At 43.0% G+C, this 14,033-nt stretch overlaps 1 protein-coding gene across 5 annotated transcripts in view; it reads right to left on the reverse strand.

Annotated features, from left to right (window-relative positions):
* PLEC (plectin) overlaps positions 1 to 14,033 on the reverse strand; it is a 278,960-nt gene that overhangs the window by 165,763 nt on the left and 99,164 nt on the right. For all 5 annotated transcript variants that reach the window (XM_077493421.1, XM_077493418.1, XM_077493420.1 and 2 more), the window contains one exon: positions 13,006 to 13,195. In XM_077493421.1, the coding sequence (XP_077349547.1) occupies positions 13,006 to 13,195 (190 nt within the window). The remainder of the gene's footprint in view (positions 1 to 13,005; positions 13,196 to 14,033) is intronic.

Raw genomic sequence — 14,033 nt, forward strand, 5'->3', positions numbered from 1 at the left:
GACAGGTCCTCTTTATGGGGAGATCTTGTAATAGAAATAAGGGGTGACGGGTCCTCTTTATGGGGAGATCTTGTAATAGAAATAAGGGGTGACGGGTCCTCTTTATGGGGAGATCATGTAATAGAAATAAGGGGTGACGGGTCCTCTTTATGGGGAGATCTTGTAATAGAAATAAGGGGTGACGGGTCCTCTTTATGGGGGGATCATGTAATAGAAATAAGGGGTGACGGGTCCTCTTTATGGGGGGGGTCATGTAATAGAAATAAGGGGTGACAGGTCCTCTTTATGGGGGGGGGGGTCATGTAATAGAAATAAGGGGTGACAGGTCCTCTTTATGGGGGATCATGTAATAGAAATAAGGGGTGACGGGTCCTCTTTATGGGGGGGATCATGTAATAGAAATAAGGGGTGACGGGTCCTCTTTATGGGGGATCATGTAATAGAAATAAGGGGTGACGGGTCCTCTTTATGGGGGATCATGTAATAGAAATAAGGGGTGACGGGTCCTCTTTATGGGGGATCATGTAATAGAAATAAGGGGTGACGGGTCCTCTTTATGGGGGGGATCATGTAATAGAAATAAGGGGTGACGGGTCCTCTTTATGGGGTGATCATGTAATAGAAATAAGAGGTGACAGGTCCTCTTTATGGGGAGATCTTGTAATAGAAATAAGAGGTGACAGGTTCTCTTTATGGGGAGATCATGTAATAGAAATAAGGGGTGACAGGTCCTCTTTATGGGGAGATCATGTAATAGAAATAAGGGGTGACGGGTCCTCTTTATGGGGGGATCATGTAATAGAAATAAGGGGTGACAGGTCCTTTTTATGGGGGGATCATGTAATAGAAATAAGGGGTGACAGGTCCTCTTTATGGGGAGATCATGTAATAGAAATAAGGGGTGACAGGTCCTCTTTATGGGGGGGATCATGTAATAGAAATAAGGGGTGACGGGTCCTCTTTATGGGGGGATCATGTAATAGAAATAAGGGGTGACAGGTCCTTTTTATGGGGGGATCATGTAATAGAAATAAGGGGTGACAGGTCCTCTTTATGGGGAGATCATGTAATAGAAATAAGGGGTGACAGGTCCTTTTTATGGGGGGATTATGTAATAGAAATAAGGGGTGACGGGTCCTCTTTATGGGGGGATCATGTAATAGAAATAAGGGGTGACGGGTCCTCTTTATAGGGAGATCATGTAATAGAAATAAGGGGTGACGGGTCCTCTTTATGGGGGATCATGTAATAGAAATAAGGGGTGACAGGTCCTCTTTATGGGGAGATCATGTAATAGAAATAAGGGGTGACGGGTCCTCTTTATGGAGAGATCATGTAATAGAAATAAGGGGTGACAGGTCCTCTTTATGGAGAGATCATGTAATAGAAATAAGGGGTGACAGGTCCTTTTTATGGGGGGATCATGTAATAGAAATAAGGGGTGACAGGTCCTCTTTATGGGGAGATCATGTAATAGAAATAAGGGGTGACGGGTCCTCTTTATGGGGAGATCATGTAATAGAAATAAGGGGTGACAGGTCCTCTTTATGGGGGGGATCATGTAATAGAAATAAGGGGTGACGGGTCCTCTTTATGGGGGGATCATGTAATAAAAATAAGGGGTGACAGGTCCTTTTTATGGGGGGATCATGTAATAGAAATAAGGGGTGACAGGTCCTCTTTATGGGGGGGATCATGTAATAGAAATAAGGGGTGACGGGTCCTCTTTATGGGGGGATCATGTAATAGAAATAAGGGGTGACAGGTCCTTTTTATGGGGGGATCATGTAATAGAAATAAGGGGTGACGGGTCCTCTTTATGGGGGGATCATGTAATAGAAATAAGGGGTGACGGGTCCTCTTTATGGGGAGATCATGTAATAGAAATAAGGGGTGACGGGTCCTCTTTATGGGGGATCATGTAATAGAAATAAGGGGTGACGGGTCCTCTTTATGGGGGGATCATGTAATAGAAATAAGGGGTGACGGGTCCTCTTTATGGGGGGATCATGTAATAGAAATAAGGGGTGACGGGTCCTCTTTATGGGGAGATCATGTAATAGAAATAAGGGGTGACGGGTCCTCTTTATGGGGGGATCTTGTAATAGAAATAAGGGGTGACGGGTCCTCTTTATGGGGGGATCATGTAATAGAAATAAGGGGTGACGGGTCCTCTTTATGGGGGGATCTTGTAATAGAAATAAGGGGTGACAGGTCCTCTTTATGGGGGGATCTTGTAATAGAAATAAGGGGTGACGGGTCCTTTTTATGGGGGGATCATGTAATAGAAATAAGGGGTGACGGGTCCTCTTTATGGGGAGATCATGTAATAGAAATAAGGGGTGACGGGTCCTCTTTATGGGGGATCATGTAATAGAAATAAGGGGTGACGGGTCCTCTTTATGGAGAGATCATGTAATAGAAATAAGGGGTGACGGGTCCTCTTTATGGGGGATCATGTAATAGAAATAAGGGGTGACGGGTCCTCTTTATGAAGAGATCATGTAATAGAAATAAGGGGTGACGGGTCCTCTTTATGGGGAGATCATGTAATAGAAATAAGGGGTGACGGGTCCTCTTTATGGGGGATCGTGTAATAGAAATAAGGGGTGACGGGTCCTCTTTATGGGGGATCATGTAATAGAAATAAGGGGTGACGGGTCCTCTTTATGGGGGATCATGTAATAGAAATAAGGGGTGACAGGTCCTCTTTATGGGGGGATCTTGTAATAGAAATAAGGGGTGACAGGTCCTCTTTATGGGGGGATCTTGTAATAGAAATAAGGGGTGACGGGTCCTTTTTATGGGGGGATCATGTAATAGAAATAAGGGGTGACGGGTCCTCTTTATGGGGAGATCATGTAATAGAAATAAGGGGTGACAGGTCCTCTTTATGGGGGATCATGTAATAGAAATAAGGGGTGACGGGTCCTCTTTATGGGGGGATCATGTAATAGAAATAAGGAGTGACGGGTCCTCTTTATGGGGGGATCTTGTAATAGAAATAAGGGGTGACAGGTCCTCTTTATGGGGGGATCTTGTAATAGAAATAAGGGGTGACGGGTCCTCTTTATGGGGGGATCATGTAATAAAAATAAGGGGTGACAGGTCCTTTTTATGGGGGGATCATGTAATAGAAATAAGGGGTGACAGGTCCTCTTTATGGGGAGATCATGTAATAGAAATAAGGGGTGACAGGTCCTCTTTATGGGGGGGATCATGTAATAGAAATAAGGGGTGACAGGTCCTCTTTATGGGGAGATCATGTAATAGAAATAAGGGGTGACGGGTCCTCTTTATGGGGGGATCATGTAATAGAAATAAGGGGTGACAGGTCCTCTTTATGGGGGGGATCATGTAATAGAAATAAGGGGTGACAGGTCCTCTTTATGGGGAGATCATGTAATAGAAATAAGGGGTGACGGGTCCTCTTTATGGGGGGATCATGTAATAGAAATAAGGGGTGACAGGTCCTTTTTATGGGGGGGATCATGTAATAGAAATAAGGGGTGACGGGTCCTCTTTATGGGGAGATCATGTAATAGAAATAAGGGGTGACGGGTCCTCTTTATGGGGGATCATGTAATAGAAATAAGGGGTGACGGGTCCTCTTTATGGGGGATCATGTAATAGAAATAAGGGGTGACGGGTCCTCTTTATGGGGGGATCTTGTAATAGAAATAAGGGGTGACAGGTCCTCTTTATGGGGTGATCATGTAATAGAAATAAGGGGTGACAGGTCCTCTTTATGGGGGGGGGGATCACGTAATCTGCAAGTGATGGGAAATCCAAAACTTTATATATAGGTGAGGGAATCTCGACTGTCACGGTGACCCGAGAATATCTCCGCCCCCTCTGGAGAGAATTGCTCTCACTTCCTGTCGTGTCCCCAAGACAGGAAATCCCCCCCAATGGGACACGGAATGATCCGCCGGAGGATTCTAAACCTTCCCAACTCCATTAAAATGAAATAAAAAGTATTGGATAGCTTGTAATCTCACATGAGACGCTATGACTGACTTCTCTGAATGTCAAATGGGGTCCTCAGACCCCCCCTCCTCCCCCATCCCCCGGGGCCCCGAGTGTGGGAAAATTCTCCCAGCACATTAAAGGGATTCCGGATAATTTTAGCTGTGGCTCCCCCGCGCCCCGTTTCCTCTGACTCATCCTGTGGCCCCCCCCCCCCCCTTCTAAGTCCGGTCCACAATAAAACCACAGAGAACTATTAACCCCATCAGTCCCTCACCGGACCCCTGGACTAGTATGACGAAGGACCCCATGGAACCAGTAAAGGGGTCTTCTAGATACCTTCCCCCAGAGAAGGAGAACCTTAGTTTCCCGGCATCCTTCATTAAAGGTCATTTATAGAGGGGAGGGTAGAAATTCCATAATCCCGCACCTGGGATCTCTGACTAAGGGGGCACTTTTTGTGAACCAGTATAGGGGTCCTCTAAATACTTCAGCTTCAAGGCAGTTTTGTGAACTAGTAAAGGGGTCCATGGGAATGTTTATCAGTGAATCTTACCTTAAAGTCATTTATAGGAGGAGACGGGAAATTCCATAATCTCGCACCTGGGATTTCTGATTCAGAGGGACGTTTTTGTGAATCAATATAGGGGTCCTCTAGATACATCTGCCTCATGGCCATTTTGGTGAATTAGTAAAGGGGTCCTCTAAATTACTTTCCCAGTTCACTTTAGTTGCCCCAATAGACGGAGAGCCTTAGTTTCCCAGGATCCTTACCTGAAAGCCATTTATAGAGGGGAGGAGGGTGGAAATTCCATAATCCTGCACTTGGGATCACTGATTTAGGGGGCAATTTTTTTGAACCAGTAAAGGGGTCCTCTAGATAATTTCCCCAGTTCACTTCAGTTGCCCCCCAGAGAGGAAGAGCCTTCGTTTCCCAGGTTTCTTTATTTAAAGTCATTTATAGGAGGGAGGAAATTTCATAATTCTGGGACCTGGAATTGCTGACTCAGGGGGCTGCTTTTGTGAACCAGTAAAGGGGTCCCCTAGATACCTTCCCCAGTTCACTACAGTTGCCCCCAGAGAAGGAGAACCTTTGTTTCCCAGGATCCTTACCTTAAAGTCATTTATAAAAGGGGACAGGAGAAATTCCATAATCTCGCACCTGGGAATGCTGGTTCAGAGGGCCGTTTTTGTGAACCAATATAGGGGTCCTCTAGATACATCTGCCTCATGGCAGTTTTGGTGAACAAGTAAAGGGGTCTTCTAGATACTTTCCCCAGTTCACTTCAGTTGCCCCCCCCCCCCCCCCCGAGAGAGGAAGAGCCTTAGTTTCCCAGGATCCTTCATTAAAAGGTCATTTATAGAGGTGAGGGTGGAAATTCATAATTCTGTACCTGGCATCACTGACTCAGGGGGCAACTTTTGTGAACCAGTGAAGGGGTCCTCTAGATACCTTCCCTTGTTCACTACATTTGCCCCTAGAGAAGGAGAACCTTAGTTTCCTGGGATCCTTACCTTAAAGGTCATTTATAGAGGGCAGGGTGGAAATTCCATAATCCCGCCCCTGGGATCACCGACTCAGGGGGCAGCATTTATGAACCAGTAAAGGGGTCCTCTAGATACCTCAGCTTCAAGGCAGTTTTTGTGAACTAGTAAAGGGGTCTATGGGAAGGTTTATCAGTTACTTGATGGAAGATTGATGATTGGTATACTGCCCCCCCCCCCTTGTATTAAAACCCCCCACTTTCCCCCCAGGCCCTTTTTAGCCCCCCCCCCCCATTCCATCACTGATGTATTTCATAGAGGAAAGGGGGCGGCCCCTTACTGATCAGCATGCTGGAAAATCCACCATTATAGCTCAGGTCTGTTAACCGTTTCAGTACCAAACTATCCCCCAAAAATATTTACATCCATCACATTAATTAACGTGTTGTGTATAGCCCCTCCCACATTGGACAGATCCTCCCACTTCCTGTTGAGTGTACAGAACAGGAAGTGAAGGGAAATCTCCCGAAATAGACACAGAAGAAAAAAAAAACTACTGACTGGTTGTCACCCTCCGCTAATCAAAATAAGAAAAGAAAAAAAAAAAAGATACATTGATACATTGTAACCTAAAACGTGCCAATAAAGATACATTGTAGCAATCTGTGGAATGGCTGGTAGCAGGCGCGCGGTCATGTGACCGGAGAGCATTCCGTGCGAATGATCCCCACTTGCTACAATATTTGAGTCCAAAGTGGACACAAGGCTGCCACCTACTGGAGACTGCGGGGAGAACGCTCCATGGGAAATTCCCGGAATTCCTTCGGAGGATCAGCAGACCAGACTGAGATCTTCTAAGGAAATGTCAGAGCTGAGATTGGAAGACAATAAAATGGCGCTGTGGAGAAAAATTACTTGGGGGGGGGGCGCTAAATTTCATTGGACCGCTAAACTTCCCAAAAGTTGTACAATGTGTGATAAAGGAGTGAAGAATCAAAATAAATGTAAAATTAAAATTGCACCGTGATGGGCGGCCCTATGAAATAACGACAGTTCTCTTCTATAGGAGGGTACATCTGGGGGTTCATGGATCTGATTGGCTGTTATGGTTTCTGCACTTTCCATATCATAGCCATGTGTGTTATGTGTGTGTGGGGGGGGGTGTACTGCCCCCTGTGTGCGTCCGACTGTTACTGCGAGAGATAAGGAGGGAGAGATTATTAGTATGGAGGGGGGTCATCCACCGAGGGGGCAGTTAGTCTGAGAGCACAGGAAGTGTGACGCTGATAACACCCAGAGGACACATCGAACGTACACGCACATCAAACGTAAACTGTACATGCAGATCAAAGTTACACTGTACACATACATCGAACGTACACGCACCTCGAACGTACACGCACATCGAACGTAAAATGTACATGCAGATCAAAGTTACACTCTACACACACATCGAATGTACACTCTACACACACATCGAATGTACACTCTACACACACATCGAATGTACACACATTGAATGTACATTGTACACACACATCAAATGTACACTGTACACACACACACACACACACACACACTGAACATTCAGAAAGAATAGCACTGCAATGCAGCATGGCCTGTCAGGCACATTACTGAGCTGCGACACTTATTACTGCTACATGGTAGTGTGACGTCTGCGGTGATGGAGAGAACACCTAGACTCCGGGTCTTTTCTGCAGGCGCTGCAATAAATGTTTCAGCCTTATAAATACAAAACTAATCTAAATGTTCTTCCTTCATACAGAATAGAGAGAATCAAGAAAATACCACAATATGGCCTCTAGATGGAGCTGAAGCTAAATGTTCTTTTCTGTGATCATCAGCTCCATCTAGTGGCCATAATGTGGTATTTTCCCGATTTAAATTTTCTGTCTAAATGATAACATTAGTCTTGGATAGCAATTAGCCTGATTACATTAGATTTGTCCCTCATTCACACAGGTCTCTAATTGGTCTCATTATTTTCTCATTTTTTATAGAGTGAGAATTTGGAATTATAAATTGAGAAGTGAGATTTATAACTTGAGCACTTTTTTTTTTTCTCATTTTCTGTGATAAAACGAGTGTGTTTCCAGTTGGTTACATGTGAGGTCTGATGATCTGGGAGAAATCTGATGTCTGGAGAGAAGAGAAGATCACCATTATATCAGACTTTTGCTAAAGATATATTTATTTTCGCTTTTTAATAGACTCCATAAAGTGTATTTATAAAACATTTGTCGGACGAACATCACACACATTTCTGTAGACTGAACGAATTTCCTCTGTATTTTCTATAATAAATGATTGTCAGCTCCATCTAGTGGCCAAAATACAGTATCTTTTTTTTAAATACCCGAATGAGAAAAAAAAATACAGCATTTTGGCCACTAGATGGTGCTGAAGATACAAGTATTAATCTACACCGCTAAGTGAAAATGTCCAAATTGGGCCCAAAGTGTCAATATTTTGTGTGGCCGCCATTATTTTCCAGCACTGCCTTAACCCTCTTGGGCATGAAGGTCACCAGAGCTTCACAGGTCACCACTGGAGTCCTCTTCCCCTCCTCCATGACCACATCACAGAGCTATTGGGTGTTGGAGACCTTGCGCTCCTCCACCTTCCATTTGAGGATGTCCTACAGATGCTCAATAGGGTTTAGGTCTGGAGACATGCTTGGCCAGTCCATCACCTTTACCCTCAGCTTCTTTAGCAAGGCAGTGGTCATCTTGGAGGTGTGTTTGGGGTGGTTATCATGTTGGAATACTGCCCTGTGGCCCAGTCTCTGAAGGGAGGGGATCATGCTCTGCTTCAGTATGTCACAGTACATGTTGGCATTCATGGTTCCCTCAATGAACTGTAGCCCCCCAGTGCCGGCAGCACTCATGCAGCCCCAGACCATGACACTCCCACCACCATGCTTGACTGTAGACAAGACACACTTGTCTTTGTCCTCTTCACCTGGTTGCCCCCACACACGCTTGTCACCATCTGAACCAGATAAGTTTATCTTGGTCTCATCAGACCACAGGACATGGTTCCAGTAATTCATGTCCTCAGTCTGCTTGTCTTCAAACTGTTTGCGGGATTTCTTGTGCATCATCTTTAGAAGAGGCTTCCTTCTGGGATGACAGCCATGCAGACCAATTTGATGCAGTGTGCAGCGTATGGTCTGAGCACTGACAGGCTGACCCCCCCCCCCACCCCTACAACCTCTGCAGCAATGCTGGCAGCACTCATACGTCTATTTCCCAAAGACAACCTCTGGATATGATGCTGAACACGTGACCTCAACTTCTTTGGTCGGCCATGGCGAGGCCTGTTCTGAGTGGAACTTGTCCTGTTATACCGATGTATGGTCTTGGCCACCGTGCTGCAGCTCAGTTTCAGGATCTTGGCAAACTTCTTATAGCCTAGGCCAGTGATGGCGAACCTTGGCACCCCAGATGTTTTGGAACTACATTTCCCATGATGCTCCACTACACTGGAGAGTGCATGAGCATCATGGGAAATGTAGTTCCAAAACATCTGGGGTGCCAAGGTTCACCATCACTGACCTAGGCCATCTTTACGTAGAGCAACAATTATTATTTTCAGATCCTCAGAGAGTTCTTTGCCATGAGGTGCCATGTTGAACTTCCAGTGACCAGTATGAGAGAGTGAGAGCGATAACACCAAATTTAACACACCTGCTCCCCATTCACACCTGAGACCTGGTAACACTAACGAGTCACATGACACCGGGGAGGGAAAATGGCTAATTGGGCCCAATTTGGACATTTTCACTTAGGGGTGTACTCACTTTTGTTGCCAGCGGTTTAGACATTAATGGCTGTGTGTTGAGTTATTTTGAGGGGACAGCAAATTTACACTGTTATACAAGCTGTACACTCACTACTTTACATTGTAGACAAGTGTCATTTCTTCAGTGATGTCACATGAAAAGATAGAAGAAAATATTAAAAAAATAAAAATAAATTATATATATATAAATGAGAGAGAGAGGGAGGGAGAGAAGATACAGGGATGGAGGAGACTTCATTAGCTGATTAGTGACAATCTCTGGCGGGATCGCTCCTTTTCATTAGTGGCGGATCTCCGGAGAGATGATAAGAAACAGAAGCCAGGAAAGGCGAGGAGACAATTCTCACAATTTCCTGAAATCACACAGAGAGGAATGGGAGGGGGCGGGGTGGAGTTGGGATCAGAGGTGACATCATCAGTAAAGAGAACCTGTCATGAAAAAATCCACATCGCAATTCACCTATATTAGACCATTTCCTGTGCCGGTGGAATTTTATCCATCAACTGGAACTGGAAAATAACCAATTTGACCACTAGATGGCTGTAAATATTATAGAAAGGTCTTAGCACCATCTAGTGGCCAAATGTTACATAGTTACATAGTAGGTGAGGCTGGAAAAAAACAAAACAAAAAAAAGACAAGTCCATCAAGTCCAACCTGTGTGTGTGATTATATGTCAGTATTACATTGTATATCCCTGTATGCTGCGGTCGTTCAGGTGCTTATCTAATAGTTTCTTGAAACTATCAATGCCCCCCGCTGAGACCACCGCCTGTGGAAGGGAATTCCACATCCTTGCCGTTCTTATAGTAAAGAACCCTCTACATAGTTTAAGGTTAAAACTCTTTTCTTCTAATTTTAATAAGTGACCACGTGTCTTGTTAAACTCCCTTCTGCAAAAAAGTTTTCTCCCTATTGTGGGGTCACCAGTACGGTATTTATATATTGTGGGGTCACCAGTACAGTATTTATATATTGAGATCATATCCCCTCTCAAGCGTCTCTTCTCCAGAGAGAATAAGTTCAGTGCTCGCAACCTTTCCTCATAACCAATATCCTCCAGACCCTTTATCAGCTTTGTTGCCCTTCTTTGTACTCCATTTCCAGTACATCCTTCCTGAGGACTGGTGCCCAGAACTGGACAGCATTCTCCAGGGGCGGCCGGACCAGAGTCTTGTAGAGCGGGAGAATTATCATTTTATCTCTGGAGTTGACCCCCTTCATAATGCAAAATTTGTTTTGTTTTTTTTGTTAATTTTAAAACATTCAACCAACACAGGAATTAGCCTAATAACATTTGTTTTATAAAAAATAAATATTCCCCTGCATGTCCCGGAGCCTGGAATCTAGAATCCGGTTCCGATTGCTGGCTCATGTCCCTATAAAGGGGAGGACATTCTGATACAGACTTCACCCCCCCTCCGTCCTTAACAGTTTAAAAAAAACTGCCCCTCAGGAGCTAATTCGACCTATAAAAACCACCAAAAAAATACCTTAAAGCCCAACACCGGGGGGGGGGGGGGGGATGCTGCCTTGCAGTGGGGGGGCACTGCAATGGTTAGCTGCTTCTTTTAGGTAGAATATTATATATATTTTTTTTTTATTATTATTATTTATTTATTTATTTTTTTAGCTGGTTGTCTTTTGTGTTACAAGCCAGAGAAGCATAAACCCACCAATACACAGACGACTGATTGGTCCATTATATAGACCTATCAGAGCCAAGAACATAGAACCAAACAAACATCTGCCAGCGTGCTGGTGACCGTCTGTCATATAACAGCGTCTCATAGGAATAACGCCCCCCATACAACCGACATCTTCACCAACGTGTCCGCTCTTTATAGCAATGAGAATCTGCATCACATTATACATACAGACGAAACAATTCATCATTATTATAGGTCATAATAAGAACTAGAACAGTTATAATTTACCATATATACAGTATAGATTTTTTTTTTTTTTTTTTTTTTAACTAAACATGTATATATTTAAAAATAAAACATATTTAAAAAATTGTATATTTTATCTGAGAGGTTAAACATAGGAGCTTTTAAAGTTATAAAGTCTAGCCCTTCATTACATATATATATATATATATATATATATATATATATATATATATATAAAATCCAAAAGAGAGCACAGGCTACGCATTCACCTCTCCAGACCCGCGAGTGCCGCTCTCTCTTTTGGATTATACTTATTACAGTCTTTACTAAATTTTCTATCTCTGATGTGTGCAGTGGCAACCACTGGAAAATTTTATAATATATACATACACACACATATATACACACACATATATACACACACACACACACACACACACTAAAATTATGATTTTTTATATATATATATATATATATATATATATATATATATATATATATATATATATAAAAATGTATTTATTTTTTCATTTATTGATAGTAAGTTTCTATTATATACTGTATGTATATAATGTAGAACGTGGCTTATCTATTTCTCAATATACTGTGTACAGTATATAGTGATACTCACATTATAGAGCATAATAAGAACTAGAACAGAATATATATATATATATTTTTTTTTTTTTTATTTTTTTTTGGGGGGGGATTTTAAACATATTTAAAAATAAAAAATATTTTAAAACGACATACACACTCTGATTGAAGTAAATGCCCAGGTGCTCACCGACAAATAAATCCAAAACAGGTTTAGAAGCTCTCACCGTCTTGGGGGGGGGGGGGGGGGGGGGGAGAGAGAGATCAAACAGACGAGTCTTGAGAAAGATGGACGGAGCTTCATCGAAATGTTGACAATAAAAACACGGCTGTTTTTGATCTTCCCTCCTCTGCAAGACTTGTGAGTGCCTCTAAACCTGTTTTGGATTTATTTGTGGGGGAGCACCTGGGCATTTACGGTACTTCAATCATAGAGTAGTGTGTATGTAGTTTTTAAAATATAAATAAAAAATAAATAAATTTATATATTATTATACAGGATTTATATAGCGCCACACAGACAATACACACTAGATAATATATATATATATATATATATATATATATATATATATATATATTTTTTTTTTTTATTACACACACAGCCATGCGTCCGTCATTTTCTGCACAGCGGGTAGACAGGTGCACTCCCAAAAAAATGTGTTCGTTTTCCCTTTCTTTTTAAATTTTTTGTTTTTCGGGCCATTCGTTATGGTCGAAATTCGTTATTTTGAATAAATTCGTAACTTTGGCAAAATTCTCATTCGTAATGTTTCATTTGTTTAGTTGCGGTGTTCGGAAATTCGAAAAACCCAAAATAACGAATGCCACATCTAAATGAATGGAACTTAACGAATTATTATTATTAATAATAATAATAATAATAATAATAATAAGTTTTGGGTTTTCAAATTTTTTTGTTCTTATTTTCAGATTTTCGATTTTTTTTTGGATTCGTGAATTTTTCGAAATTCGTTATTTTCGAATTTTCACAAAAAATTTGTTAAACAGGTTTTCGTTAATTTGAATATTTCCAAATGAACGAACTTTTTGAAAAAAAAACGAATTTGGAACGAAACAAATTGCACATGTCTACGCACAATTCTGCGTCCCTTTCCCCGACACGCAAAGGTCCGACCTGAGCCCAATATATCAGACGGGAATTCATCTTCAGCTCACAATACGTTACAAAGAATCCAAATGCCACATAAGAAATTAAATGCGTGTTCTGACCTGCGATCCGGATCACCGCTCTCTCTGCCGCGTCCAGCACGGTGCCGGCACCAGAGGTGGAGGAAGACCTCTTGACCCGCTGGTTCTTGGATAGGTTCCAGGGCAGGGTGTCCCCCGGGGTGGGCGACCCGCTGCTGGCGCTGGAACTGTCCTCAGCCATCCGCTCCTTCCTGTCCAGGGACATCACCTCCTGCCGAGAGAGCACAGCCGTCAGGTGTGGATTAGATGTCGCCGTGTGCGTCCCTCCCTTCCCTTCTCTCACCTACAACCAGCAATTTTCCTAAAGAGCGATCATAATAAAACAACTATCTACATAGAGGAGACGGGGCGGAGCGCTCTGCAAACACCTCTAGACACCCCGCCCAGAGGAAGACGGCTCACCTATTAATTAAAGAGGACCTGTCATCATTGTCCAGTCTATTCACACTCAATAGTAACACTTCCTGCTTCCCTCTCTAGAGAACGGCACCATCTTTGTTTAGGCATCATCCAGGGTCACCATCTGCTTCCCAGACTGAGATGTGGGCTACAGAGGTGACACCATGATGTAAATGACACAGATCAGCCCCCTGCTGCAGCCTCGCACCATGTGATTTGCTGCGCGTTACAATGTTGCAGTCTGATCACTGATGGAGAGGAGACTGAGGAAATGCTTCCTCCTGCCTGCAGCAGACTGATGACATCTCAGGCTAGCATACCTCCCAACATTTTGAGACGGGAATGAAAGACACCTACTAGCAAATGTATGTAGGCATAGGACATGCCCCTCCGGCCAAGCCCTCTTAAAGGGGAAATACCCCCCCCCCCCCCCCCACAAAAAAAAAGTGCTTTTTTTTTTACCACTACTTTTCCTTTATATTGGATTTTAAAATTGATGCAGCAATTTAGAAATTGGATGAAAGGTTTAGCGCTGGGGAACGCTTTTTTGATAAAAAGTGCATTTTATATACAACTATATAGATCAGACCAAAACCAGGGACAAATGAGGAGGAAAGAGGGACAGAGGGACATTGCTCCAAATCAGGGAC

Source organism: Lithobates pipiens, unplaced genomic scaffold, assembly GCF_037356315.1.
Source record: "Lithobates pipiens isolate NorthernLeopardFrog02 unplaced genomic scaffold, aLitPip1_a1.2 Scaffold_19, whole genome shotgun sequence".
Lineage (NCBI taxonomy): Eukaryota > Metazoa > Chordata > Amphibia > Anura > Ranidae > Lithobates > Lithobates pipiens.